This window comes from Hypomesus nipponensis, chromosome 12 (assembly GCF_054491055.1).
Source record: "Hypomesus nipponensis isolate SF chromosome 12, ASM5449105v1, whole genome shotgun sequence".
Taxonomy (NCBI): domain Eukaryota; kingdom Metazoa; phylum Chordata; class Actinopteri; order Osmeriformes; family Osmeridae; genus Hypomesus; species Hypomesus nipponensis.
Window position 1 is genome coordinate 8,741,303 of NC_140372.1, and position 25,892 is coordinate 8,767,194.

Consider the following 25,892-nt stretch of genomic DNA (forward strand, 5'->3'; position numbering starts at 1 on the left):
CACTTCTTCCTCCCCTCTCTCTCTCTCTCTCTCTCTCTCTCTCTCTCTCTCTCTCTCTCTCTCTCTCTCTCTCTCTCTCTCTCTCTCTCTCTCTCTCTCTCTCTCTCTCTCTCTCTCCTCCCCTCCCTCTCTCTCTCTCTCTCTCTCTCTCTCTCTCTCTCCGTCTGTGTGTTTAGATGTCAGAGTGGATCTCCCACAGTAAGGAGTTGTTCCTGCAGAGCCAGACAGACGTTGGCCTGAACCACCAGCATGCTCTCGACCTCCAGGCCCAGCATCAGCACTTTACCATGAACTGCATGGTACGTGTGTCTGTGTGTGCTTTGACAGTGTCCATGTCTGAGAGACTGACTGAGAGTCCGAGACTGCGTGTGCGTGTGTGTGTGTGCGTCTGACCTCTCTCTGACCCTCCCCCCAGAACGGAAGTGTGAATGTGGACAGCGTAGTCTCCGTGGCGACGCGGCTGAGCGAGACAGGACACTACGGGGCTGAGCGGATCACCAGTGTGTCGTCGCGGTTACAGGAGGACTGGAAGGGACTGACCACGGTGCTGGAGGAACGCAGCAACACTCTGGCCTTCTCCACAGCCTTCCACCAGGGAGCTGAGCAGGTATGTGTGTGTTTGTCTGTGGGTGTATGTGTGTGTGCAAGAGAGTATGCGCGTGTGTATGTATGTGTTAGAGAGAGCGTGTTTGTGTGTGTGTAAATGTGTGTGTGTTTATCTGTGTGCGTGTGCAAGTGTGTGTATGTGTGTGTTTTGAATCAGTTCTGTGCGTGTGTGTTGTAGTTCCTGTCTCGTCTGAAGGGCTGGTGTGAGGGTTGTCATGACAGTCCGCTCCCAGCTGAGATGCAGGAACTGGACACGTCCATCCAGCAGCACCAGGAGCTCTACGAAGAGATCTCTGCTGCCTACAAACAGGTACACACACACACACACACACATACAGTACATACACACATACAGGGTGCATATTCATCCTTTCTCTCTGCATGTCAAGTTGATCTTTACTTACAATGTGAACGTGTGTGTGTGTCTGTGCCCCAGGTCAGTGAGAGTGGGAAAGTTCTTCTCGACGTTTTACAACGCCCGGCAGAATTGGAGGAGTCCTCGTTACCGACGGCACCTGTGGACTTCTCCGAAGCTGCTCACGGCATTATGGGAGTTCTGCAGGAGGTCATGCAAGGTCACCAGTATGTTGAGGGGGCGTGGCAGCGGCGCAAGCTCCGCCTACACCAGCGTCTGCAGCTGTGCGTTTTTCAACAAGATGTCCGGCAGGTATGTAATTCCTCCCTCCCTCCCTCCCTCCCTCCCTCCCTCCCTCCCTCCCTCCCTCCCTCCCTCCCTCCCTCCCTCCCTCCCTCCCTCCCTCCCTCCCTCCCTCCCTCCCTCCCTCCCTCCCTCCCTCCCTCCCTCCCTCCCTCTCTCCCTCCCTCCCTCCCTCCCTCCCTCTTCCTGGCCTCTCTGTCACCTCCTCTCTCTGTGTAGGTGGTGGACTGGGTGGAGCAGCATGGGGAGGTGTTTCTGACGAAGCACACAGGCGTTGGCAAGTCTCTCCACCGAGCACGTGCGCTGCAGAAACGCCATGACGACTTCCAGCAGGTGGCCCAGGTAACACACAAGCTCACGTTCACACATGTTCACTCCCCGTTGAAAAGACACACGCTGTGCTCTTTCTCTCTCTCTCTCTACCTTCTCCTCAGTCTCTCTCTCTCTTTGTTCTCTCTCTTTCTCCCCACACTCACTCTTCCTCCATTGTGTCTCTCTTACTCCTCTCATCTTCTCTCTCTCTCTCTCTCTCTCTCTCTCTCTCTCTCTCTCTCATCGTCTCTTTCTCTCTCATCTTCTCTCTGTCTCGCCTCCCTCCCGCCCATCCCCTGCAGAACACTTACACCAATGCAGAGAAGCTGCTGGAGGCTGCGGGGCAGCTGGCCCAGTCGGGGGAGTGCGAGGAGGGGGAGATCTACTCTGCTGCTGGGGACCTGGAGCTCCGCATGCAGGCCTTCATCCAGCGCGTGGAGCAGCGCAAGCTGCTGCTTGACCTGGCCGTGTCCTTCTACACACACACCAAGGAGGTAATACACACTCAGCAAGGAGATCATACACACACACACACACACCACTGAGGCAACACATACACCAAGGAGGCCCCACACTGGCCAGGATGGAACACATAGACACTCATGAATACTTTTTGTGAATGGTATCATAAACCACAAAAATTATTGTTCACATACCTGCTGTATTGTGTGTGTGTGTGTGTGTGTGTGTAGCTCTCTGCGTGGATGGAGGGTCTGCAGAAGCAGATGATGGGCGAGGTGTGTGTGTGTCCAGAGTCAGTGGAGGCCCTCCAGGTCCTGATCACCCAGCAGCAGCAGCAGCAGGCCAGCACCCAAGACGCCTCGCTCAGCGTCATCAGGGAGGGCGAGGACCTCATCCTGCAGCTCAGGTTACACACACACACTAATGCACACACACACACACCCTGTACACACATACACACGCTCAGAGTCAGAGGTTCACACACACACGCGTGTACTCATGGAAACGCATACACGCTTGTGTAGATGTGTATGAATACACACACACATACAGGGATGTAATGGGTTAAAGCCTTCTGGCATGTACAGTTAAGTGTATCAGATCTGATAACATCAGCTATTTTCTCCTCATACTCTATGATGTCATCGACAGCATTAAACACTGCACATTTCCACAGGCAACACATCAAATTCCGGGCTCTACTATAATCGGACAAAGCTGCGATTATTTTGGCCTGTGTTTTAATGTATTATTTGTTATGTGTGTGTGTGTGTGTGTGTTTGTGGCTGTACATTGGCATGTCTGTGTGGTTGTGTGCATCCATCTGTGTGTGTGTGTGTGTCCGGGGGGGGTTCATACATGTATGTGTATGTGTGGATTCGTGCACGTGTGTCTGTGTGCAATGTGTGTGTGTGTGTCTGTGTGCAATGTGTGTGTGTGTGTATGTGTGTGGGTGTGTAGGCCCCAAGGCAGCTCGGTGGCCCATGTGGAGACAGTGCTGCAGCAGTTGGAGGAGTCCCAGGCTCAGCTGGAGGAGCTGTTTCACCAGAGGAAGATCAGACTGGATGTTTACTTACAGCTACGCATACTACAGCAGTGCACTCTGGAGGTCAGAGACCACACGCGTCTGTGTGTGTCTGTTGGGGGCAGGGGAAATATTTGTACACGCGTGTGGGTTTTAGTTGTGCACAGCTTGTGTGAAAATGCCTTGGTGTGTGTGTGAGCCTGTGTGAGCCTGTGTGAGTCTGTGTGAGCCTGTGTGAGTCTGTGTAGGCTCTTGGTGTGTCCATGCCTGAGTCTAACCTCTTTCTGTATAGGTCACAGGGGAGATGGATGCATGGAAGCAGGACCTCCAGAAGCAAGCTCAGGACTTCACAGCCGAGAAGCTAACAGTAGCACAGCCACGCATTGGCGATGCCAACCAGGAGAACCAAGGGTTGGCGCCGTCACGGCTAGTGGAGGCTAACCCAGAAGGGCTAACGCTAGCACAGCAGCGAATCCACAGACACATGGAGCGACGGCTGGCGATGAACAACATGACCTATGAGGTCATCCAACAGGGACACGACCTTCAGCAATACATCACTGAAGTCCAGGCCTCAGGTGAGACAGGAGCAGGGAAGTTAGAAGAGAGGAGTGAGGGAGAGAGGAGAAGAAAGGAGGAGGGAGGGGAGGAGGAAAAGAGGAGATGTGTGAAGGGAGGGGAAGTGTGCAGGGAGGGGTCGAGGAGCAAAGAAAAGGAGAGGGGGAACGGGGGAAGGGAAAGAGAATAGGAAGGGAAGCGGAAGAGGAGAGGAGGGATTGAGGCGACCGGAGTGGAGATGAGAAAGGCTGGGAGGGGAGGAGAGGAGTCCAGGGAAGGCAGGAGAGAGGACGAAAGGAGACAGTGAAAGATAGACAGAGATAAATGGATGTGGGCACGTCCTTTCATACATGTGAAGAACTGGAGCATAGAGGTAACGAGAACAGGAGAGAGAGAGAAAAAGAGAGAGTGATAGAGAGAGAGAGAGAGAGAGAGAGAGAGAGAGAGAGAGAGAGAGAGAGAGAGATAGAGAGAGAGAGGGTTGCAGTGTACTGACTTGGTACTTACTACTGTATCCCTGTGAATCCCCTGAATATGATAGATAGGAGAGGCAGAAGGAGGGAGGGAGAGAAGGGGTTGAACACTAGATGGGGGGAGGGGGAAGGGGACGGAAGGGGATTGGGGTTACTATGGAAACTGCTCTCTCAAGCGCACAGCTGGTCCCTATGGAAACCTACATATTGAATTTACCATGGAGACGAGCCCTCACAGCCAGACTGGCAAATTTAGCCACATACCATCCCGTGATAACCACTGACATACACACATACACATACACATACACACACATTCCACACACACACACATGCACGCATACAGACACACACACACACACACACACTGATCACAGAAATCCTGTATGCAGTCCTCCATATTGTAATAGAAGGCTTATCAAGTATTCATATGCTGTCATTGCCCAGTATAGATAGCTTGTATAGATAGCTTGCTAGTTTGTATCCTATAAGACCCATCTCTCTTATGAGGGCTTTTGAAGTATGCACAAACTAGAAGGGTTAGAATACATGACAGGAATAGCACATTTTTAGTGGGAAACATAAAAGCTACATTTACAGTGTAATGTGATGTGAAGAAGCAGTCGTTGGTTGAGGGAGAGATGGACTAGCTTGGGTCTAACTGCTGTGGGCACACCGTCATCTCTGTTCTGCAATTCCAACGTCAATGCAGCTGAAAGGGAGCTACATCTTATGTATGTGTGTCTATGCTTGTATGTCACTGTGTGTATGTACATATGTGTGTGTATGTGTGTGTCTGCCTGGGTGTGTGTGTGTTTGTATGTATGTGTGGGTGTGTATGTGGGTGTACGTGTGTGTGTGTACGTGTGTGTCTGTGTGTGTTTGTGTGTGCCAGGTATTGAGCTCACGGCCGAGGGAGAGACTGAGCTGGCCTCCCAGGTAGAAGAGCTCCAGCAGCTCCTTCAGGAGAAGCAGAAAGAGCTGCACCAGATAGCTGACCACACACACACACACCTGGAGCAGAGCCTGCAGCTACGCCACCTCCAGACACAAGTCAAACAGGTAGGCAACACACACATCCATTTATATATAGTGACAGTATTGTGTGTATTCTGCACTGTTTCATGTTTAATGTATGTGTGTGGTCAGGTGTTGGGCTGGATTGGTGAGGGAGAAGTGATGTTGTCCTCCTGCATGATCAACTCCAGCTCCTTATCTGAAGCAGAGCAGCTGCATAGAGAACACGAGCGCCTCCAGCAGGCCATAGAGGTAACGACACCCACTGCACCGCACTCTCACACCCCTCTCTCAGTATCACCTCCAGAGCAGCTATTTGAAAGAAAAAAGTACTTTCGTCCTCTTAAGTCCCTCCTTTTCCTTCTCTCTCCCATCTCTCTTATCATGTTCTCCTATTGTACCTATGACTCTCCTCACCTCTCCTCCTCCTTTTGTCCTGTTGTCCTCCCCTTCCCTCCCTCCCCCTCCCTCCCTCCCCCTCCCTCCCCCTCCCCCTCCCCCTCCCTCCCCCTCCCTCCCCCTCCCTCCCCCTCCCTCCCTCCAGTCGCTGCTCCACGCCGACTCTCTCCAGAGGACCCACCAGGTGGCGCTGGCTCTGCAGCAGAGGGCGGAGCTCCTGGTGAGGACGGGGCACTACGACTCAGAGGCAGTGAGGGCGTGCGCCCAGACGGTGGCGCTGCACTGGCAGACCCTCATGCTGCGCATGGAGGACCGCCTCAAGCTGGTCATGGCCTCCGCCGCCTTCTACCGCACCTCGCAGCAGGTCAGTCTCTAAAGACTACAACTCCCAGTAGGTCAGTCTCTAAAGACTACAACTCCCAGCCGGTCAGCTCTCGAAAGACTACAGCTCAAAGGAAGTCTGTTTCAACACACTACATCTCCCAGCACCTCAGTCTCTGAAGACTACTACTCTTAGGAAGTCTGTTTTTAAAGACTACACCTCCCAGCAGCCCGCTGACCTAGAGGTTGTGTTATTGGCAGAGCAAGTGGCTCTCTGTTGTCTCAATTCTGGTCTTTACAGTGGCGCCCCGCTGTTACCAGCAGGAGCCAACACTAATAACCAACTTAATGCTGATCGGTGCGTCGTGAGATTGGAATGTGTACTCAGATGTGTGTGTGTGTGTGGTGTGTGTAGGTGTGTGGTGTGTTGGAGAGCCTGGAGCAGGAGTACCGGAGGGATGAGGACTGGTGTGGCGGGGGCGAGAGGCAGGGCACCCGGGGACAGCCAGAGCACCTCATCCCTCTCATCAACAAACACATGGAGCAGAAGGAGGCCTTCCTCAAGGTAGGCAGGGGCAGGGAGGAGAGACGGTTGGGTGGAGCGAGGGAGGGAGGGAGGCTGTGGAATGGAGAGAAAAGAATGAGGGCAAGGCTGTGGCTAAGAAGGGACAAAGGGAAGGTGAACGAGAAGGAGGGAAGTGGTGAGAACGAGCCGCGGGTGGAGAGCGGGAGAGATGTTGAGGGTAAAATTCATTGAGCGAGAGAGACAGTGAAAGAGAAAGGAGGAGAGGGGAAGTGATCGTGTTTGAAACCCTGCGTTGCCAGGCCTGCACTTTGGCGAGACGCAATGCCGAGGTCTTCCTCAAGTACATCCACCGCAACAGCGTCACCATGGCAACCATCTCTGGCCACAGCGTCACCGCCTCTGGGGTGACGGGCATTGCCGAAGTTACAGGGCACTCCCGTGTGCCAGAACAGCAGGTCAAAGGTAAACCCAATTCCTTCTGCTTTGACTTGTTCAGGAATTCATGAGTCATACTGAATTAATGTGTGCGTGTGTGTGTGTGTGTGTGCTGTAGGTATCCTCAGTGAGCTCCTGCAGAGGGAGAATAGGGTGCTTCATTTCTGGACCTTAAGGAAACGTCGCCTGGACCAATGCCAGCAGTACCTGCTGTTCCAGAGCCATGCCCAGCAGGTCAGTTGGACACGCCCCCACAGGAAATGAAATTGATATAATAGAGAGAAACTGTTCCGTACATCCCCTGCTCCATCCTCCTCTCTCTCTCTTCACATGTCTTCATATCTCTCTCGTCCCTTCATCCAGGCTCTTGATTGGCTGCAGCAGACAGGAGAGCACTACCTTTCCACTCACACGTCGCCAGGGGCAACCAGCGCAGAGACCCAGGAGCTGCTGGCACAACATAGAGAGTTCTGTGTCTCTGCCAAGGTCAAATCTCTCACGCGCACCTAACCACATTAACACTAAGGCGTGCACGCGAACGCAAGGTGCCAATCAGTCAACGTATCGAACAACGTCTGTGCCGTCGACTTCTGATTCCAATTCACGTTCCGCTCCCCTGTATTTAAAACCTCCGTCCCCTCCGCAGAACACTCAGGAGAAGGTGCACCTGTTGATCCAGCTGGCAGAGAGCATGCTGGGTAAAGGCCACTCCCACAGGACAGAGCTGCGGAGGTGTGTCGCGGCCGTGGACAAACGCTACCGCGAGTTCTCCCTGCGCATGGGGCAGCACCGCAACGCCCTGGAGACCGCTTTGGGGGGCTCCTCACAGGTGTGTGTGTTTGAGAAGGGGACTGTTTCTACCTGCAAAGGGTAGCCAAATTCATTCTCCTGCCTGGTCAGCGAAGTTGAATTGTGAATGTGTCTACGGTGGCCCCCATAGGACAATAAGGACCTGGAGCTGGAGCTGATCCCAAACAGCCTGTCTGACTCAGACCCGGAAGTGAACCTCAACGACCCCAACCACGAGCTCAGCGACGAAAAGAGGAGGACGGCGAGGAAGAAAGAGTGAGGGCCCGGGAGAGAAAAAGACCCAGAGATAGAAGTATCATGGTGGTGTTAGCAGATGGGCGAGTGTGTCACAGTGTGTGTTTCCGTTTGCAGATACATCATGGCTGAGCTCCTTCAGACTGAGAGAGTGTATGTGAGGGACCTGCAGGAGTGTATCGAGGTGAGAGAGAGAGGCCTAGCCAAGCTGCATGAACACCGCATCAACTTTCAGCATTGAATGAAAGTTGAACCAGCATTGAACGAACGTCACCTCAGCGGTTGCGGTGGATGTATGTGTGGAGGGTGTTGACCCGATGTGACCCCTGACCCTGTCCAGACCTACCTCTGGAAGATGACCAGTGGATCGGAGGACATCCCCGCGGGGATCGCCAACAAGGACGACATTGTGTTTGGAAACATCCAGGACATCTACGAGTTTCATAACAGGTATGGGTGCAACTCATTGTGGACTTAACGTGACAGAATTGGGCTAGTTGTACACTGTCTTGCTTAATGGTGTGTGTGTGTTGTTTAATCACTGTATGTTTGTTGCAGTATATTTCTGAAGGAGCTGGAAAACTACGAGCAGCTCCCCGAAGATGTGGGACACTGTTTTGTCACCTGGGTAACACTCATGCCCTCCTTAATAGCTATGTGTGTATGTGTGGGTGAGAGTGTGTGCGTGTGTGACATTATAACAAATTATATTTCTTAATTCCAATAAAGAAAAGTACAATACAAAGGTGTAACATCTAACGTGTCATTTTGGTAGGCTGATAAGTTCCAGATGTACGTGACGTACTGCAGAAACAAGCCTGACTCCAGCCTGCTCATACAGCAACATGGAGCTGGCTTCTTCGAGGTGAGAACCCCTTATCTCCTCCCTTCCTTATTTCCCCTTCCTTTTTCTGTCTTTCAATCTCTCTCACTGTTACTTTGTGCATCCTGTGTGTGTGCGTGCGCGTGTGTGTGTATGTGTGTGTGTGTGTGTGTGTGTAGGAGGTCCAGAGGAGGCATGGTCTGGCTAATTCCATCTCCTCAGCCCTCATCAAGCCTGTTCAGCGCATTACCAAGTATCAGCTACTGCTCAAGGTATGGACTCACTCCTGCCATGATGCTGCTGGAGATACTGAACATGTTTCTGTTGGTTAGCTTGAATTTCAGTTCAGAAGCATAACTGAAAACCCAAGATCGGGACCCTTTTTACTGGGGCACGTGCCCCAGTATAAATCTGCTGTGCCCCAGTAGTTTTGAGTTTTAACAATTTACTTTATTAGTCAGTGCATTCATTGAGATTGATAATCCCAGAAAAAAATTACGCAGTATTTGCAACGCTTGTAAAAGTGTTTAACCGAAAACACAGACCCAGAATTCCATGTCTCTTCTGAGCATGCCAAATAGCCACTGCAGCACGGACACAGAAGTCCAGGGGGGTATTCCAGAAAGCAGGTAATGCAACATAACTGGGCAAGTTAACCCACCAGCTGATTCACAATGTTGCAGCAACCTACTGGCAATGTTGCTACAATGTTGGGTTTCACCTGGGGAGTTAACTTACCCAGGTATGTCACATGACCTGCTTTCTGGAATACCCCCCAGGTGTTGGACTGAGACTGAGAAAACGTTACAAAACTAAAGATAGTTTCTAAATGATAAGCCTACCGATCATCTTATTTTGACTAAAACATGAAACAAAATGAAAGCGGAAAAAAAATGCGCGCTCACATTAACTATTGTTGTCCCTACCAAAGCTGATATCAAACTTGCGTCCCTGACCTGTTGTATAGTGGGTTATGCAAGGGGAGTTTCTTCACCTAGTAGTGCATTGTGTGCAGCAAGCTTGAAAGAAAAAAAGGGATATGAATTAGGGTCCTGTGCCCCAGTAAAGTGTTATGTCTAACAACGCCTCTGCCCAAGGTTATATCAAAGTGTTTTGTAGCCTAATTTACTGGTAAAGTATTGTTTTGTGTATTCACTTGTATTTGTATGTGTGTGTGTGTGTGTGTGCACCGCGTACCTGTGCGTTCAGGAGTTGCTAGCGTGTTGTGAGGAAGGTAAAGGTGAGATCAAGGAGGGTCTGGATGTCATGCTGAGTGTTCCCAAGCGTGCCAACGACGCCATGCATGTCAGCATGCTGGAGGGTAAACTATCCATTTACACTGTATATATTATATATATATATATATTTCCTTATATATATGTTTCCTTACCAACCTGTATTTTGTCTTCAAATGACTTCAAAGTGTTGTAATGTTTCATATTCCCAATTTTTTCCCCTTCATTCTGTGTCCTACGGATGTCACTTCCTGTGTGGTGACATCACACCCCGGGTGGTAGCATCATCTCCTGTTCTCTGACATCACTTCCTGTGCTTGGTGAACCCCAGGTCTGGAGGAGGGCTTGGAGGTGCAGGGAGAGCTGCTGCTGCAGGATAGCTTCCAGGTGTGGGATCCCAAGTCTCTGATCCGGAAGGGGCGGGAACGCCACCTGTTCCTGTTTGAGCTGTCGCTGGTCTTCAGCAAGGAGATGAAGGACTCCACAGGACGCACCAAGTACCTGTACAAGAGCAGGCTAAGGGTAGGACTGGACTTGACCTATAATCATCCAGCCAAGATGTTATTGGTAGTCACTTTACACTATACATGACCTGTAATACCTATATCACCTTAGCACTTTACGCGACATCTGTGTCGGATTCATCAGCTTCAGGGTGGGACTGTTCTATACATTTGACAGATACTATGACACCTAACAAAAACTCGATTCAGCTATGTGTGATTGTGTGTCCTGTTCCAGACCTCTGAGTTGGGGGTGACAGAGCACATTGAGGGCGACCCCTGTAAGTTTGCCCTGTGGGTTGGTCGGACCCCCACCTCAGACAACAAGACCGTCCTCAAGGTACAGTCACGCGTACACACTCACACACACACATACAGTAGGTGCCCTCCCACCGTGACACCCTCCCTCTCTCTCCTCCAGGCTGCCTCTCTGGAGCTCAAGCAGGAGTGGGTGAGGAACGTGCGACAGGTGATACAGGAGAGGCGGGGCCACCTGAGGGGGGCTCTGAGGGAGCCCATCCCCCTCCCCAAGACCCCCGCCCCCACACTAGCACGCCAGCGCAGCATCAACAGGAGGTCAGAGTTTGCCCTATACGTTACTCCCAACTCATTCTTCGTTGTTGTTTCTGTGTACGGGTCACTCATCGTAGCTTGCTGTGTACGTGTCATCATCCAGGGACGCTAGCGAGGATGCAGACAGCCTGGGTGATGCCAGCAGCCAGCCAGACACGGTCTCCATCGCTTCCCGCACCTCCCAGAACACTGCAGATAGTGACAAGGTACCGGAACTACACTTCCCATCAGCCACCTCCGTTGGCTGATATACTGTATAGAGACTTATTCATCCAATGTGAGTAATCCCAGTTGAAGTGTGTGTGTGTCACTATATCAACTGCAGCACCCCTCCCTGAGCAGCAAGCCAGAGGGGTGTGTCTCAGAACGTAGCCCATGACCTCATCACTGCTGCAGCTGTGTGTGTTTTTCTGTGTGTGTGTATGTGTGGGAATGTGTGTGCTTGTTAAAACAATTTCAAGAGGGTGTTCCCCTCACAGTTTAAAATCACTCTGCAACTTTCACAAAAAGATATTACCCTACTTGCCTGTTCAGCTCTTGGTATGTTGTCTGTTTCTGTATATCTGTGTAGTATATTTGTTATTGTCGATGTGTGAATATATGATAGATGTGTTTGTGGTGTGTATTGTTCATGAATTATGGTTTGTGTGTACATATTGAATTATGTTTGATGTGGGCATGTGTCTAAAATTGACATCATTGCATTTATTTAATTTTGCTGTTAAATATGTTAAAATTTTCACTGTATTGTGTTAGTCTGTAAAGTCAGACATGCCACGATGTTGCTAAATGTCTTTCTAAGAGGTCTATCTATATGCTGTATCCAGGTAATAGTGTGATGCAATACTTACATCTACAAATTCTGTCTAAAACTGTTATTGGGTGTACACTCTATGTACCGTAGTCTATGTAACATCGTCATCATCATCTCTCTCTCTGTCTCGTGGGAATTCTGTTTCCATATGGAGGGTTTCCTGCAACAGATGTAGAGGCTTTGGTTGGGGAACACCCCAACAGTCCCCCTAGAATTAGTGTTTGTGTGCGTGTATATGTGTGTGTGGGTGTGATGGATTGCAGACAGTTCTTGGAAGGACAGCCGTGATTTACATATGTGATATTTACCCAATCAACATGTTTCTCTCAGGGGTCCACTAAAAAGTGGCGGGTCATAGATTACTTTCTTTTTCTTGTTCCTTCCATCCTTAGTTCCCACCCTTGTCTGTCCCTCTATTCCCCTTCCTGGTCTCCTCCACCCACACCCCTCCCCCACTCGCATCTCCTTCCTTCTCTCTCTCTCTCTCTCTCTCTCTCTCTCTCTCTCTCTCTCTCCTTTCCTGGGCTGTGCCAGTTTCACCCCTCTCTCCCTCCTCGGTTATCCCTGTATTCCCTATCTCCTTCTCACAGACAGGGTGGGCTCATGCTCCAGTCAGATGCTGTGGGTTAACAATTACTCTCCCCCTATATCACACACAGGGCCCTTAGACAAACCTGGCAACCCTTTGCAATGAACCTCCATATGTTTTACATGTTGTGATTGGGTTGGAAGCTCTATATAGATAGAGCTTCCAACCCAATCACAACATGTAAGGGGGGAGGGGCAACCGCAGGGGTCCTCTGCAGTGTAAGACTGATTTCTGTCAGAATGTTTAGATACTCTTTTTATTTTGACTTCTCTCATTTTCGAGGGAAATTAAGCTAAAAGGTTTGACACAATGTCCATGAACTCTCTCTCTCTCTTTCTCTCATTCTGTTCCCTCTCCCCCCCCCCCCCCCCACACACACACCTCCTTCACTAGCTGTCTGGTGGCTGTGAGTTGACCGTGGTTCTGCTGGACTTTGTGGCGGGCGGCCCCGGGGAGCTGAGCGTGCGCTGTGGGCAGACGGTTGAGCTGGTGGAACGTTCCGCCGAGCGGCCCGGTTGGTGTCTGGTCCGGACCACTGACCACACCCCCTCTCAGGAGGGCCTGCTGCCCATGAGCGCCCTCTGCCTGTCGCACTCCCACAGCGCAGACATGGACGGCCTGGTTCCCACCGCTACCAACGCCAAAGGTCCGCACGCACACACACACATACACACACACAGCAAGAGGATTACGTTCAAAGTGTGAAAATTCCTCTGACCAAACAACAAAAGGGCTTGATTGCTACTTACCACACCTGATAAAGGCTGGTCCATCTGGTGCACCATCCCTGTCCTTTCTATCGGACAGTAGCACCTGTCACAAACCAGGATATAGTCTTTAGTATGCTTTCAATATACTACATCACTCACACAGTGTTTGGCAAAATACCTTCCACTGGGGTTACACCATAGTCAGATCCAGGTTGCAAACATCTTCATCAGAGGTAATCATAAAAATGACCAACACCACTACATAGTAGACTCAATGGTCTGCAGTTGTAATAGAAACCTTCCTTGGTTAAATTCTGAACCCTGTGGCGTCTGAAACAGGAAGCAGTCTTATTGTCTTCCAATCACTTCCTATGTCTGCAGTGTTTCATTTCCTGTTTAATTTAGGGGAATTTAAACATCCCTCTCCAGAACTTTCATTATTTCATTATGTGTTTGTGTGTGTGTGTGTGTGTGTGAACATCCCTTACATGAAAATGTATTTAACAGCAAACACAAAAAGATGTATCACATACAACTAAACCAAATAATCCTAAAAGTGCCAGCCTTGCACATTTATTCCCTCACTTAAACACACACACACACACAGTTAATACCCAGACTGAAACTCTGGGGACATCAACAAACAGTCCTGAATTTTTGATTGTGTTCTGTTTCTTTGTATTATAAATGAAGTTTCCGTGCATGAAATTCACTATGGACCTTCTAGTGTGTCTGTATGTGTGGGTCTGTGTGTGTGTGTGTCTGTGTGTGTGTGTCTGTGTGTGTGTGTGTGTGTCTGTGTGTGTGTCTGTGTTGGTAGAAGGGTTGTCCAAAGTTAAGTTTCGTGCCAGTGTTAATCTCAAGTTTGTTTTGGCAGAGCAGGCTAAATAATTCCTGACCTTGCCAAGAACACACACACATGTAGGCCTGGGGGCAAAGGTAAAGTCTCAATGGGAATTTAGAGGGTTAAACATTGACCCAAGGTCTAAACCTACAATCCAACCCAGCACAGGAATCTTGTGTGTGTGGTGTGTGTATGAGGAGTGGACGGGATATTGGGGGTATATCTGTGTGTGCGCCTGCCTTCCACTTCAATGTAAGACATCACAGTTTGAAATCCTACTGTGCCTCAACTAAGATGTTGTACTCTGTGTTGTACCAACACACACACAATCTCTCCCTGAGTGACATGTCCTCTTTGTAACTTGTTCAGCTAGTTTAACTTTCAGTCCCTCCCCTCGGTTTCGCCCCTCCCCTAAACCCGCCCCTATACCCGCCCAGGCAGAGTTTTAAGGTCAGCTCACAGTTTGGTTTCAGTCAGGAGTTTAGAGGAGCACCTTTCTCTGTCTTTCTCTGCCTCTGTTTCTCTCTGTCTGTCTGTCCTTTTCTGGTGGGGTATAGCAGGGAGGCATGCGCAGTGGGAGAGGGTGTTTCTTATGCTCCAGAGTTTTGGGTTGGATGCTGGGACAGAGTGATGATGAAGCAGGTGGGTGATGCGGGTGTGTGTGTAAGTGTTGGAAGTGTGTATATGTGAATGTATGTGTGAATGTACAAGACCAGTTTACTTTCAATGTGTGTTTGTTTGTGCGTGTGTGTGTGTCTGTTGATAACCTTATTGTAAATTCCTGAGTGCTTTATAGTCTATTGATTTAATTCATGGTCAATTGTGTTTGTGACATATCAGAGAGATAGAGTAATTGTGTTAGAAGCAGAAACAGACAGCGTTTGTGTGTGTGTGTGTGTGTGTGTGTGTGTGTGTGTGTGTGTGTGTGTGTGTGTGTGTGTGTGGGTGTGTGTGAGGGAGGTGGGGGGATACTCACTAAGCTGCCATTTTGCTTTGCCTGCAGAATGTTCACCTCTGGGTTTGAAAGCTTATCTGTCCTCACATCCCATTCACAAAAGACAACACACTCCTGTTCTCACTCTCACAGCATAACACGCACTGTCTAGGGGCCATATTTGACATTCCTTGACATATATGAGTATGTGTGTGTGTGTGTTTGTGGTTGTGTGTATGAGTGGGTGTATTTGTTTGATATGGGGTAGTTAATTAGCCATTGAATTAATGACTCTAGATCTAGATATCACATCAGAAGAACATTTACAATGACTTGCAACACATATGACCCACGCATCCATTCCTGCACTTAAGGTGTGTTTGCATGTGCGTTTGTTCAGGCGTGTGATTGTGTGTCTGTTTGTTTTCTTCAGAGTATTGTTTGTGTGGTCAGTCAACAGAGAGTTTCCTTTGAGAGGAAGTTTACCTGAGGGGAGGGAAGGCAAAAGTTATCTCTGCATCCCTCCTTCCTCACTCTCTCCTACTCTATTTGCTCTGGTGTTCGCTCTATCTTCCTGACAAAGTCCACTGTTTAGAAACTTTTGAACCCTAGCTTTTCAATTTCTTTCTCGCTTTTCTGAACCATCTGTCTTTATTTCTATCCCTTTCCATCCCCACTACCTCCATCCACTCTCTCCTTCTTCTTTCCGCCTTTTCTCTTTCTATCGTCTGTCTCTCTCACTTTTCTCCCTCCAATTTATCTCACTAGAAACCAACTCGGTGGGGTCAAGTGACAGCAGATTGGACTCGGCCGCAACCCTCCAATCCTCCCTGGGCTCCAGCAGCATGGTGGTGACCTCCCCCATGGGAGGAGTGGGCCCTCCCGGGGTCAACGTGGGTTCCCCGGGTCCCAAACGGAGCGGCTCCGGTACCGGTAACACGCTGAAGCGCTGGCTGACCAGTCCGGTGAGGAAGCTGAGCCAGGGCAAAGCCGACAACCAGGGGAAGAAACCCCCACTCCGCACACGGAGACGGGAGAACCGTCCAGAGCTGACCACGCCACTGACGGCCAACACACACGTGGTAGGAATGCACACACAGACACAAACGTGACGGCCGGCGGCAAAACACGAGGATAAAAACGGGGATAAACATGCTGTGATGTCCAGCCACAGGCTGACTGATTCTCTCTTTCTCTCTCTCTCTCTCTTTGTGTTTGCAGAAGGGTGGGAAGAGGGAGGAGTTGGTCCAGAGTGGTGGAGAGGAGGAGCCAGAGGAGGACCCCCACACTCCCCTCCCCCCTCCCATGGAGATCATCAAGGACCCCAACAACCCTGAAGTGAGGAGGGACGGAGGGAGGGAGGGAGGGAGGGATGGGGGAGAAGAGAAAAGGTTGTGGAGAAAAGGAGAAAAGGGGTGGAGAGAGAGAGACTGGCAGTACTGAGTCACGGGGATTAACGATTCAAACTGGTTCAGTTATAATAGTAGATGTTAAGTTTCGAACGCCCTGTACAGTAAGGGTTTTGGAAGATGCATGAGTCAGAGTTCTGAATCATCTCATATTCAGAGGATTTAATTCATTCGAAAATGGGTCTTTTTAGTAGTCTGATTTTTAGTAGTTACTGTAGAAATTGGGAGGTTTTGCTAATGAGTACTTATTTTCTCGACATGTCTCTCTACTACTCTCTATCTCTCTCTCTCTGTCTCTCTCTTTATCTCTCTCTGTCTCTCTCAGGGACTGGATTCAGACCAGGGGTCAAATGAATCAGACACAGAGCAGAAAAACAAGGCAATGAGGGGCCGCATGTAAGACACAAACACAAGTTCAACATACAGCTATCATCCCGGTGAATGTGAGACTGACTGATGACTGATTAACCTATTTGTATGTGTGTGTGTGTGTGTGTGTGTGTTCCAGGTTTGTCGTAAATGAAATGGTACAGTCAGAGAAAGATTATGTAAAGGACCTCGGTGTCATAGTAGAGGTAAGACCAACCAACCAATGACGTTTGTCTGGTCCAATATTGTCCATGTCCGTCTCTTTATTTTTGTTCTTCTCTCTCTCCTATTCTCTTGTACCTTTCCCCCTCCCCCGTCTCTCCTTCTCACCCTTTTCTTCTTCTGTGGTCCTCCTCCCAGGGCTTCATGTCCAGGCTGGAGGTGAGGGGAGTTCCTGAGGACATGAGGGGGAAAGACAAGATAGTGTTTGGTAACATCCATCAAATCTACGATTGGCACCGAGAGTAAGTACAAGCATATTTGCTTCACACACGCACACAGACACATACATACTTAAATGGACCCCCGCACCCCCTCTCACATTCCTGACACACACCTACTCACTCAAATCCCTGCAAATGCACACATTTTCAGAATACATTTGTTGATCTCATTCTGTGATGGGAAGCCAGGTGAATTTGACATTGGTGTCATGTCCTATTTGCAGTTTTTTCCTGGTGGAGCTCGAGAAATGTGTAGAGGACCATGATCTTCTGGCAGAGCTCTTCATTAAACATGTGAGTGTTCCAGGCATGTGTGTGTGTGTGTTTAGTATTTAATGTGTGTATGCCCTTTTGTGAGTACGCAAAACGACTAATAAATAAAAGAAGGCCTATCCAAGGGTTTTACTACAGGAATTAAAAATGTATTTTGAACCAACAATGTGAATTGTGTTTTGAACTTGTGTTACAGGAAAGGCGGTTGCACATGTATGTGGTTTACTGTCAGAACAAGCCACGGTCAGAGTTCATCGTGGTTGAGTATGAGTCCTTCTTTGAGGTAAGTCACTTCCTCTTTGTGAATCATTGAGCTTCTCCCTTTCTAGACAATTTACAAATATAACTAAGAGATCAACCAAGAACTTCAGTTCGGCTGAAATCTGATGGCCATGAATGTGTGTGTGTGTCATGTAGGAGATACAACGTGAGATCAGCTGTAGGATGTCTGTCAGTGACTACCTAATCAAGCCCATTCAGAGGATCACCAAGTATCAACTTCTGCTCAAGGTACATGTTTGTGTTTGTATGTGTTTTTTCTGGATGTCCAGTATGAATACAAATAATGCCTCCCTTTCTCTCTTTTTCATTCTCTCACTCGCTTGCCTATCTCTCTCTGTTTCTCTCTTTCTCTCTCAGGACTTCCTCAAGTACAGCTCCAAAGCAGGATCGGACTGTGAGGAAATTGAGGTGGGATCCTCATTATACGTTCCATATAATTATACTATACACCTTATTGTAAAGTGGAGTTGAGCAAAGTCATATTTTCTCTAGTGTTCATTTCATGAACATTTCATGCAATAATATAGCTACCCAAGCTTAGTGTAGCTTGATAACTTGACAGCCAAGTTAAAGTGTAAAGTAGCTAGCAGACCACGGTTCACCATCAGCAGGTGAGGATCGCATGAGTGTCCCCTGTTTTAGTTTTTCCTGATTATAAATGATTTAAAGACATCCAACTTGAATTCTCGAGTCACTACATTTACGTAAAAAACCTCGTAAATGTTTTAATCGTTTGCTTTGTGTGTGTGTTGGCGGTATGTGTGCTGTTGTGTGCTTTCATACGTGCGTATTCCTGTGTGCATGGATGCATTGCTCGTCCCCTCCGCAGAAAGCCATGGAACTGATGTCCCTAGTGCCCAAACGCTGTAACGACATGATGAACCTGGGTCGCCTACAGGATTACGAGGTACGGCCCTGCCCTTTGATCCCCCACCCCTCGGCCACTGCCACACTTCTCATGTACAGCTATCCGTCAACCCGCCCCCCCTCCACCTCCCCCCCCCCCCAAAAAAAGCACGACAATCTGGGACCCTGATTGCGTGGACACTCTAGAACCTTGAAGAGGAGTGACCCAGCCTGCCGTGGTGGACGACGGGCAGAGAGGTCGGGCAGTCACGTGGTGTGCTGTGTTCCCCAGGGCAAGCTGACGAGCCAAGGCAAGCTGCTGCAGCAGGAGACCTTCTGCGTGTGGGAGCAGGACGGAGGGGTCCTCTCCCGCAGCAAGGAGAGGCGGGTCTTCCTGTTTGAGCAGATCGTCATCTTCAGCGAGTTCATCCGCAAAGGCTCCTCCACACCCGGCTACCAGTACAAGAAGAGCATTAAGGTGAGGCCGACAGGGTGTGTGTGTGTGTGTGTGGGTGGGTGGGAGCGTTGGACGGGGTGTACATGTTCTGACTGCGGTCTGTGTGTATGTGGGGTTAGGGTGTTTCGTGCGTTTGACTGACTGGATGTGTGTGAGCATGCTTACCTCTCAATCTAACCTGTGTGTGTGTGCCCGTGGGTGTGGCCCGTGTTTGCAGGTGAGCTACCTGGCCATGCAGGAGAGCGTGGAGGGAGACCCCTGCAAGTTTGTGCTGTGGTCCTGGGGCTCTGCCGAGCGCTTCACTCTGCAGGCTGCCAGCCCCGCCGTCAAACAGCTGTGGACGGCCCACATCACCGAACTACTGGACACACAGAGCAACTTCCTCTCTGGTGAGCCTCCACAGGTCAAAGTTCATGCACAGGTCAAAGTTGGAAAGCTTTATGATCTGTCCAAGTAAAAATGTGTGAATGTCCGATGGGGTTGAACAGTGCTTGGACGATAAGTCCCCATTGACTTTCAAACACACAGGTATGTTTTTCAGGAGAATTATGTCAAGTGTGTTAACTGTGTGTGTGTGTGTGTGCATCATTGTGTGTGTTCAGCTTTGCAGTCTCCCATTGAATATCAGAGGAAGGAGGGTGGGAGCACACACACGGTGTCCCGCCCCCTGTCTGGCTGCGGGATCAAAACATCAGGCCGCCCCCCCTCCGTGCCCCCCACCCCGAACGGACACAACACACACACTCAGCAGGAGAGCGAGGCACAGGAGGACGAGGTGAGATAACATCACATCAACTTGATTGTTCCAGAGCACAGACACAATTCTGCTGTGTAAAAATAGTTCACTGTTCAAACCCCAAGTATATGCAGTTGACTGCACATTTTGTTTTTGTTGCATGGGTGAGGGTATATAATGCTTTTAACATGAATAGTTATAGAATTCCTACTTCAGGGCAAAGCAGTGATAACCTTGCGTGTGTGTGTGTGCATGTGCATAGGAGCTGGTGCTGGTGACCCAGGACTTCACAGCAGTACGGGAAGATGAGATCACCGTGCTTCGCGGAGAGAAAGTGCAGATTTTAGCGTCCAACCAGCACGGCCAGTGTCTGGTCTACCGACCTGCCAACTCTGAGTCCCCCCCAGCTGAGGGCTGGGTGCCTCGCACGGTCCTCCACAACCACTGACAACAATAACATCAACCATGACTACCACCACACACACCTCACCAATCCTCTCAACAGCAACTAGTTTGTTTTAATACTAGTTAAACCCAGTAACACTAGTGAAACCCATACAGCTTCAAACCAACTAGGGAGCAACTAGTTAGTTATATCAGATATGCAAACCCAACTCGCTGCAAAGTCAAACTTGTCTTGAAAAACGGCTAGTTAAACACAGGGTACATCTTTCCCAACCAGGTCAACCAGTCAGTCTCATATGCACAGCTTATAATAACTTAAACTGGTCTCTCATTCTCAGTGACGACTAGGGGATCCATTACAACCAGTAACGTGCTCTTAGTCCAAGACTAGTAACAGGTGCTACACCAGTCAACCAATGAGGCCACAGATCGGAAGAGGCCTGATGGTGGAGGCTGTCCAGGTTGACATCTGGAGTGGAAACAGACTGTTACTGGAGGAGATGGAGGATGATGTCATCCCACGACCAGAGGAGCAGTTGCTCATTGGTCAAAAAAGACGTATGGGTTGGGCACGTGACTGTACAGCCAAATAAGGCTGAATAGGTTCTGTTTTTAGGGATGCTAGCAGTAAGCTAGTAGCAGCTGGAGAGGGTGTGAGAAAACGGGATGTCAACAGGTTATGTTTACAACATTACAGTGTATTGGGGGCTAAGATGACTTGGACTGTCCCTTACCCCACCCACACCTCCAACCCTGGATACCCCTGTGCCAGGTTGGCGAGGCGACGTCATTCTTTTGTTGATATATGTAAAAAGAAGAAGAAAAAAGAGAAAGTCTCACGACATAGAGGTCTGAGCACATTAAGCAAAATAAAGAGTTCTTATATGATTATTATATTCTGTTTTTCACCTAAATAGGAAACAGAGAAGTATTGTCCTGTTAATGTCCTTGTGTGCGAGTGTGTGTGCGAGTGTGTGTGTGTGTGTGTGTTAGTGATCCTTGAGGGTTCTTCATAGGGCTCCCATGTTCTCTGTGTTTTTTCACTGACAGAAAGCTGTTTCCTCTTCTGACCTGTGTCCTTTTGATGTTGTTTCCTGTGTAGAGTTGCTGTTATGAAGAGTTGTGCAGTGCGAAGGACACTCCGAATGTGCATCCTTGTACTTTTAATGTAATCCAGAGTTTAAAGCGTAATATTATGCATTCTTTTGAACATGTAAATAATATTTTACAGCTATGTATATGATTCAGCAGAAGAAACATGAAAGGTATCTCATCTTATCTAAACCTCTTACTGATCATTGATAAACCTCATTTCACCATATTGGATTGAAAGGTTGAACAGGTGAACAGTTGAGCTTTCAATTCTTGTCTTTCTAGAAGTTGCCTAGAGACCCAGTTTAAGGATAACCTAACTATCCCCTAAGCCCTACTCCTAACCTTAAAGGAAGTAGATGGGTAAAAAAAAACTAAACAACTGTGACTCTTGTATGTCTCTGGGCATCAATGTTTGGTTTGAACCTGGGACTGCACTAGCAGCACTCTTGCTATCCCTTCATGAAACTTCTTCAGTTATACTTTTTGTGCCATTACAACCAAATCACACCCTACTCCCCATACACACTAACAAAGTTAGTGCACTTTATGGAGCATAGTGTTTGATTTGGGACATAGCCTCTACTATCATACAGGATCAACATTGATTTGTATATAAGAAATGGCTTCTATCTCACCTCTAAGTTATGTATTGTGGTTTGTAATAAAGACCATTTTTCATCTCTGATGAAGGCTCATGTTTGTGTTTTGACTGCGTTGATTGGGGTCAGTTCAGAATTAGCATGTGTCAAATATGGCCGTCTTTAATTCGTGGTAACATGTTGAGATTGACCCTTCTGCATTGCATTGGAACCTAATCCCCTTCAACCATTAAACCTGCTTTTTTTGAAAAATAAATTGTTGAAATTAAACACTAGCCTATTAATTATATTTGTGCAAATATGGACATAACGTGTCTGCATTTAGAAAAAAGTGGGATGTTATTAAATCCAATTGAAATCCGACTTTCTGTCAATCCTAATTTAATTCAGCAGAGTACCCAATACTGTTCTGTAAGTTAATGACCGTTAATTTCTTGAAACAAATTGAATAAAGACTAGCCTATACAGGCTACCGTATTTTGGCATCAGCTTTATCTGTAAGTAACCTGGGTTCGCCATAGGGAGGCGCCATATGAAATCAAATGCTACATAAACTGTCAAGACACAATCCTTATTTTTCACTGTAAATGAATAACTGCATAGCGTCTCATTTTACTTTCAGCATCAGATAAAGATATATATACATTGAGTTATACAATTTATGCGAAACGTTACATGACACAGTTACAAGAACAGTCGGAGAAACTTTCCTTACAAGCCGTGTACCAGCTCCCTCCGCCTCTTCTGAAACCCAAGTTTCCAAATGTTACTCCGCCTATAAAGCCAGGGTATTGGTCCATGAACGGTGTCAGAGTATCCCACGCTGAGGTCTCCAACATGATGACTGGTCCACTGGTCACAACGCACCACTTTCTGATGTAACCTTCACCACAGGTAATATTTTGGGTCGTTTAAACTTCCATGTTGAAGAGGCCTGTGTAAGAAACATGCCTGTTTGTGACTTACAGTCATAACCTTTATTTTCACAGCATCTTGTTAAATGCATCGTCTTCCGTTGGAGCCAAGTGACAGCTCAACAACAGCCTGCATCTAATTTGCTTGTAGGCCTATTACTGCATTTGTTTTACGCTGAGCAAAGCGAACAATACCTGATGAAGCTAAAGTTTTGTTCGTTCGGCTCGCGTTAAGCAGATTCAGGGTGACATCGTGCAGGCTCAAGGACAAAACCTGAGGATTAGCTTAATAGTTGGTATGTGGTGTAGCCAAACTGAAATATTGTTGACCTCCACCTCTGTCATCCAACACAAAACAAATAAGCAAACCAACCTATTATATTTTTTCTATATAATTCAAGATATTTAGTTGATTTCGATTGACCGCAAAGGCTCTGAGGACAAGTAGGATTGATGATCATCCTGATCATATAAAAAAGCTTAGGCCAAATATTTACATTACTCTTACTCAGACAGATGGACGGAGTCTGGGGTTTATGTTACCATGGGGACCCGAGCCCCGCGGTGAAATGATAATGGCACGACGTTACCTTCAGATTGAGTTCTTGGTTAAACATTAACGGCTTGTGCGTGCGAACTCAGCGGAGAGCCGTTCAGATGGACCATATATCAACAGGCTTGACGTTTTCCTATCAACTAATATAGTTTTCCGTTGTCAGGGTCGAATTGGACTGCTTCTACTTCCACATATCGGCTAAATGCTTATAGAATTGATTGATTCAGACCTTTAAACCTTCTTTTCAAGTCTTAAAACTAAACCAAGCTTTACAAACAGACTGTGAAAACATGTTGGCAACTCATCTTCACTTTGCAATAACTTTTTTCACAAAACATGAACATGCATCAATAAAGTATAGTGTATTTTGACTCAAACTCAAAAGAACTTTAAAGAGCATGAACAGTATAGGCCTAGTTGAATACAGTTGGCCAACAACTTAAGTGTTGTAAGATTGAGAGTGATTGTACTGGAAAAACTGAAGCATGCATAACAGGCATTACCCTTCATCTCTCTTTCTCTTTCCTTTCTCAACACATAGCTTGTGTGTGTGTGTTGGGGGGGGGGGGTGCCCTTTTTTCACATTTGCTCTTTGGGAAGATTAGTTTCCAGGCATCAGTTAACATGGGGTTGCCTGGTAACTGCGGACATGTGGATCAGGTGATTTCCATATCATTACTAAAGAACACTCACAATAATAGTCAGGACACTCACTTCCTGCCAACAGCACCACACTGAGAACAGATCAGATTTAAAGCATGATTCCTACACTTATTTTATAAAACGTTAAGTCAAAGGGGAAGGCTAAGGCACAATTGCCAGCTGCACAAGCTGGCTTTATGTAAGGTCTCCTCTGCAACCTCCTCTGCAACCTTCCCACAAGGCTGGGAAACGCACCCTTCCCAGTAGGTCCCAGTCCCCTGAGTACTAATTGCTGATTCAACTCACCTGTTTTCCCTCTGCCTCTTACTACCACTACTTAACCCGTTCATTCACACCCTGCCCTTTGTTAGGTATTGTTTGCTGTTTGCCACCATACCAAACCTACTAAGCAGTTTGCAAGTATTGTCTCGTTTGGACAGCTTCTGTCCTATTTTGTACGTGACGTTTCCCTTTTTGTTTTAATAAATACCCCTGTGCTCTGCACTTGGATCCAGCCATTCCAGTCTCTGTGGGCATTCATTACACATTTAAGGATTGGTGATCGGTATTTCTAACAAATACCAACTGTGGGCTACACAGCTATTCAAATGAATTGCTTTGACTTTAAGCCTAATTGAATTACAGGCATTCTCACTGATTGGGGCTTCTTTCTCTCCTTCCTTCTTTCTTTTTGTATCGCTGTCTCTTCCTCCTCTCTCGCTGTGTCTCGCTGTGTCTTTAACTTTCACACAGTGCTTTTCCATGTTGTACCACCAGATGGAGGTGTATATTATTTCATGTTCATCTTAACACCTCTGCAAATCAGAGCCTCTGCAAGTCTAAGCCTCCTTGACAACTGTAACAGGTGGCTCTGCGTTGTAGGCCAAGCCTTGTGCACCCTTAGGCTACTTGACCCTTTGGGGGGTGTGACCCCTCTCATAGCCACCGAAAAGCTGACAACTCGAAAATGCAGTCCTGGTATGGTCAATAGCCTATAGAATGAATTTACCTGAAACTGTTTAAACTAACACAAACATTTTGTTTGTGAGGGCACTATCAACCTAATATTTGAGAATGGATGTTCTCATTGTTGTTCTGCCGCCCCTTTATGCTTTTGTCTTCCCTCCACCTCTCCATTCGCTCACTCTCACCTTCCCTCCGCATCCGGTGAAGTCTCCATGGAAACCATGCATAGCCTTCCTAGGTGCACGATGAGTCTAGCACAGTTGCATAATCATTTTTATTGTAGCCTAACAAACGCCAACGCATGTGACTGAATTGACTCCACACTAGTTAGGCTACTGCGTGATGCTAGTTGGAGAGAAACCCTTCATCTAATAGAATTGGCTGTTGTAACTAGGCTTGACAAGTTGACAGTAAACCTATTTGAAAATGTTAACATCTAAATAACCTTTACCTTTAATCCTGACTGCCCTCTGTCTCTTTCCTCTACAGCTGTCTTGGTCAGGTTGCCTTGGAAACGGACAGGCCCGCACCCAGAGATCGGAACATATTATCACAGCTGCAGTGTGCAGCACTATGAGTATGCTAAATACAATTCATTATGAACTCATAATTGGGCAACTGCGGGAGTCTGCAATGTTTTCCAATTTAAAATGAAGAGATGGGCCTTTGGTGATTGACAAGTGTAGGGTCAGGTGGCTGAGCGTTAGGGAATCGGGCAAGTAATCAGAAGGTTGCCGGTTCAATTTCCGGACGTGCAAAATGACGTTGTGTGTCTGTGCACTTCACTCTACTTTCCTTGGGAAATGTATCTTTACTTACTGTAAGTCGCTCTGGATAAGAGCGTCTGCTAAATGACGTTGTAAATGTCAGGGATTCCTTTTCCACAGACGGCAGAAAAAATGTAGGCAATTTAAATGATACCAATAATCGATTTAAACATATACACACACACACATATCCTAATCTTTTTTACGTGTATAATATACGTCCAGCGTTAGGGCTATTCACTCAAGATATTGAACTGAATTCCAACAGCCCCT

General features: G+C 47.8%; 1 protein-coding gene and 1 long non-coding RNA gene across 3 annotated transcripts in view; one reads left to right on the plus strand and one right to left on the minus strand.

Annotated features, from left to right (window-relative positions):
• The window catches only part of kalrnb (kalirin RhoGEF kinase b), a 29,041-nt gene extending 7,181 nt beyond the window's left edge, over positions 1-21,860 (plus strand). The window contains exons 7-49 of the mRNA XM_084668588.1: positions 177-299; positions 416-607; positions 785-916; positions 1,043-1,273; positions 1,484-1,606; positions 1,879-2,070; positions 2,269-2,444; positions 2,999-3,146; positions 3,355-3,640; positions 4,989-5,155; positions 5,243-5,362; positions 5,655-5,873; positions 6,246-6,395; positions 6,656-6,818; positions 6,910-7,025; positions 7,155-7,277; positions 7,438-7,620; positions 7,732-7,856; positions 7,953-8,019; positions 8,176-8,285; positions 8,394-8,463; positions 8,611-8,700; positions 8,838-8,930; positions 9,868-9,979; positions 10,225-10,415; positions 10,635-10,736; positions 10,818-10,972; positions 11,073-11,175; positions 12,766-13,018; positions 15,629-15,942; positions 16,082-16,198; positions 16,595-16,665; positions 16,778-16,844; positions 16,999-17,102; positions 17,306-17,375; positions 17,551-17,637; positions 17,772-17,864; positions 17,994-18,044; positions 18,466-18,543; positions 18,775-18,960; positions 19,157-19,328; positions 19,542-19,714; positions 19,938-21,860. Coding sequence (XP_084524714.1) covers positions 177-299; positions 416-607; positions 785-916; positions 1,043-1,273; positions 1,484-1,606; positions 1,879-2,070; positions 2,269-2,444; positions 2,999-3,146; positions 3,355-3,640; positions 4,989-5,155; positions 5,243-5,362; positions 5,655-5,873; positions 6,246-6,395; positions 6,656-6,818; positions 6,910-7,025; positions 7,155-7,277; positions 7,438-7,620; positions 7,732-7,856; positions 7,953-8,019; positions 8,176-8,285; positions 8,394-8,463; positions 8,611-8,700; positions 8,838-8,930; positions 9,868-9,979; positions 10,225-10,415; positions 10,635-10,736; positions 10,818-10,972; positions 11,073-11,175; positions 12,766-13,018; positions 15,629-15,942; positions 16,082-16,198; positions 16,595-16,665; positions 16,778-16,844; positions 16,999-17,102; positions 17,306-17,375; positions 17,551-17,637; positions 17,772-17,864; positions 17,994-18,044; positions 18,466-18,543; positions 18,775-18,960; positions 19,157-19,328; positions 19,542-19,714; positions 19,938-20,123 — 6,084 coding nt within the window. The 3' untranslated portion in view covers positions 20,124-21,860. The remainder of the gene's footprint in view (positions 1-176; positions 300-415; positions 608-784; positions 917-1,042; positions 1,274-1,483; positions 1,607-1,878; positions 2,071-2,268; positions 2,445-2,998; positions 3,147-3,354; positions 3,641-4,988; positions 5,156-5,242; positions 5,363-5,654; positions 5,874-6,245; positions 6,396-6,655; positions 6,819-6,909; positions 7,026-7,154; positions 7,278-7,437; positions 7,621-7,731; positions 7,857-7,952; positions 8,020-8,175; positions 8,286-8,393; positions 8,464-8,610; positions 8,701-8,837; positions 8,931-9,867; positions 9,980-10,224; positions 10,416-10,634; positions 10,737-10,817; positions 10,973-11,072; positions 11,176-12,765; positions 13,019-15,628; positions 15,943-16,081; positions 16,199-16,594; positions 16,666-16,777; positions 16,845-16,998; positions 17,103-17,305; positions 17,376-17,550; positions 17,638-17,771; positions 17,865-17,993; positions 18,045-18,465; positions 18,544-18,774; positions 18,961-19,156; positions 19,329-19,541; positions 19,715-19,937) is intronic.
• A 342-nt stretch (positions 21,861-22,202) lies between these two features.
• On the minus strand, positions 22,203-25,406 carry LOC146260942 (uncharacterized). Of its 2 annotated transcripts, none has more exons than XR_014724807.1 (3): positions 25,304-25,406; positions 25,038-25,103; positions 22,203-22,708 (listed from the first exon to the last, which is right to left on the minus strand). It is a non-coding gene; the product is annotated as an uncharacterized LOC146260942 (long non-coding RNA). The 2 variants fall into 2 exon arrangements; XR_014724806.1 differs by lacking the exons at positions 25,038-25,103; positions 25,304-25,406 and adding exons at positions 22,884-22,962; positions 23,062-23,262.
• Positions 25,407-25,892: the final 486 nt, after the last annotated feature.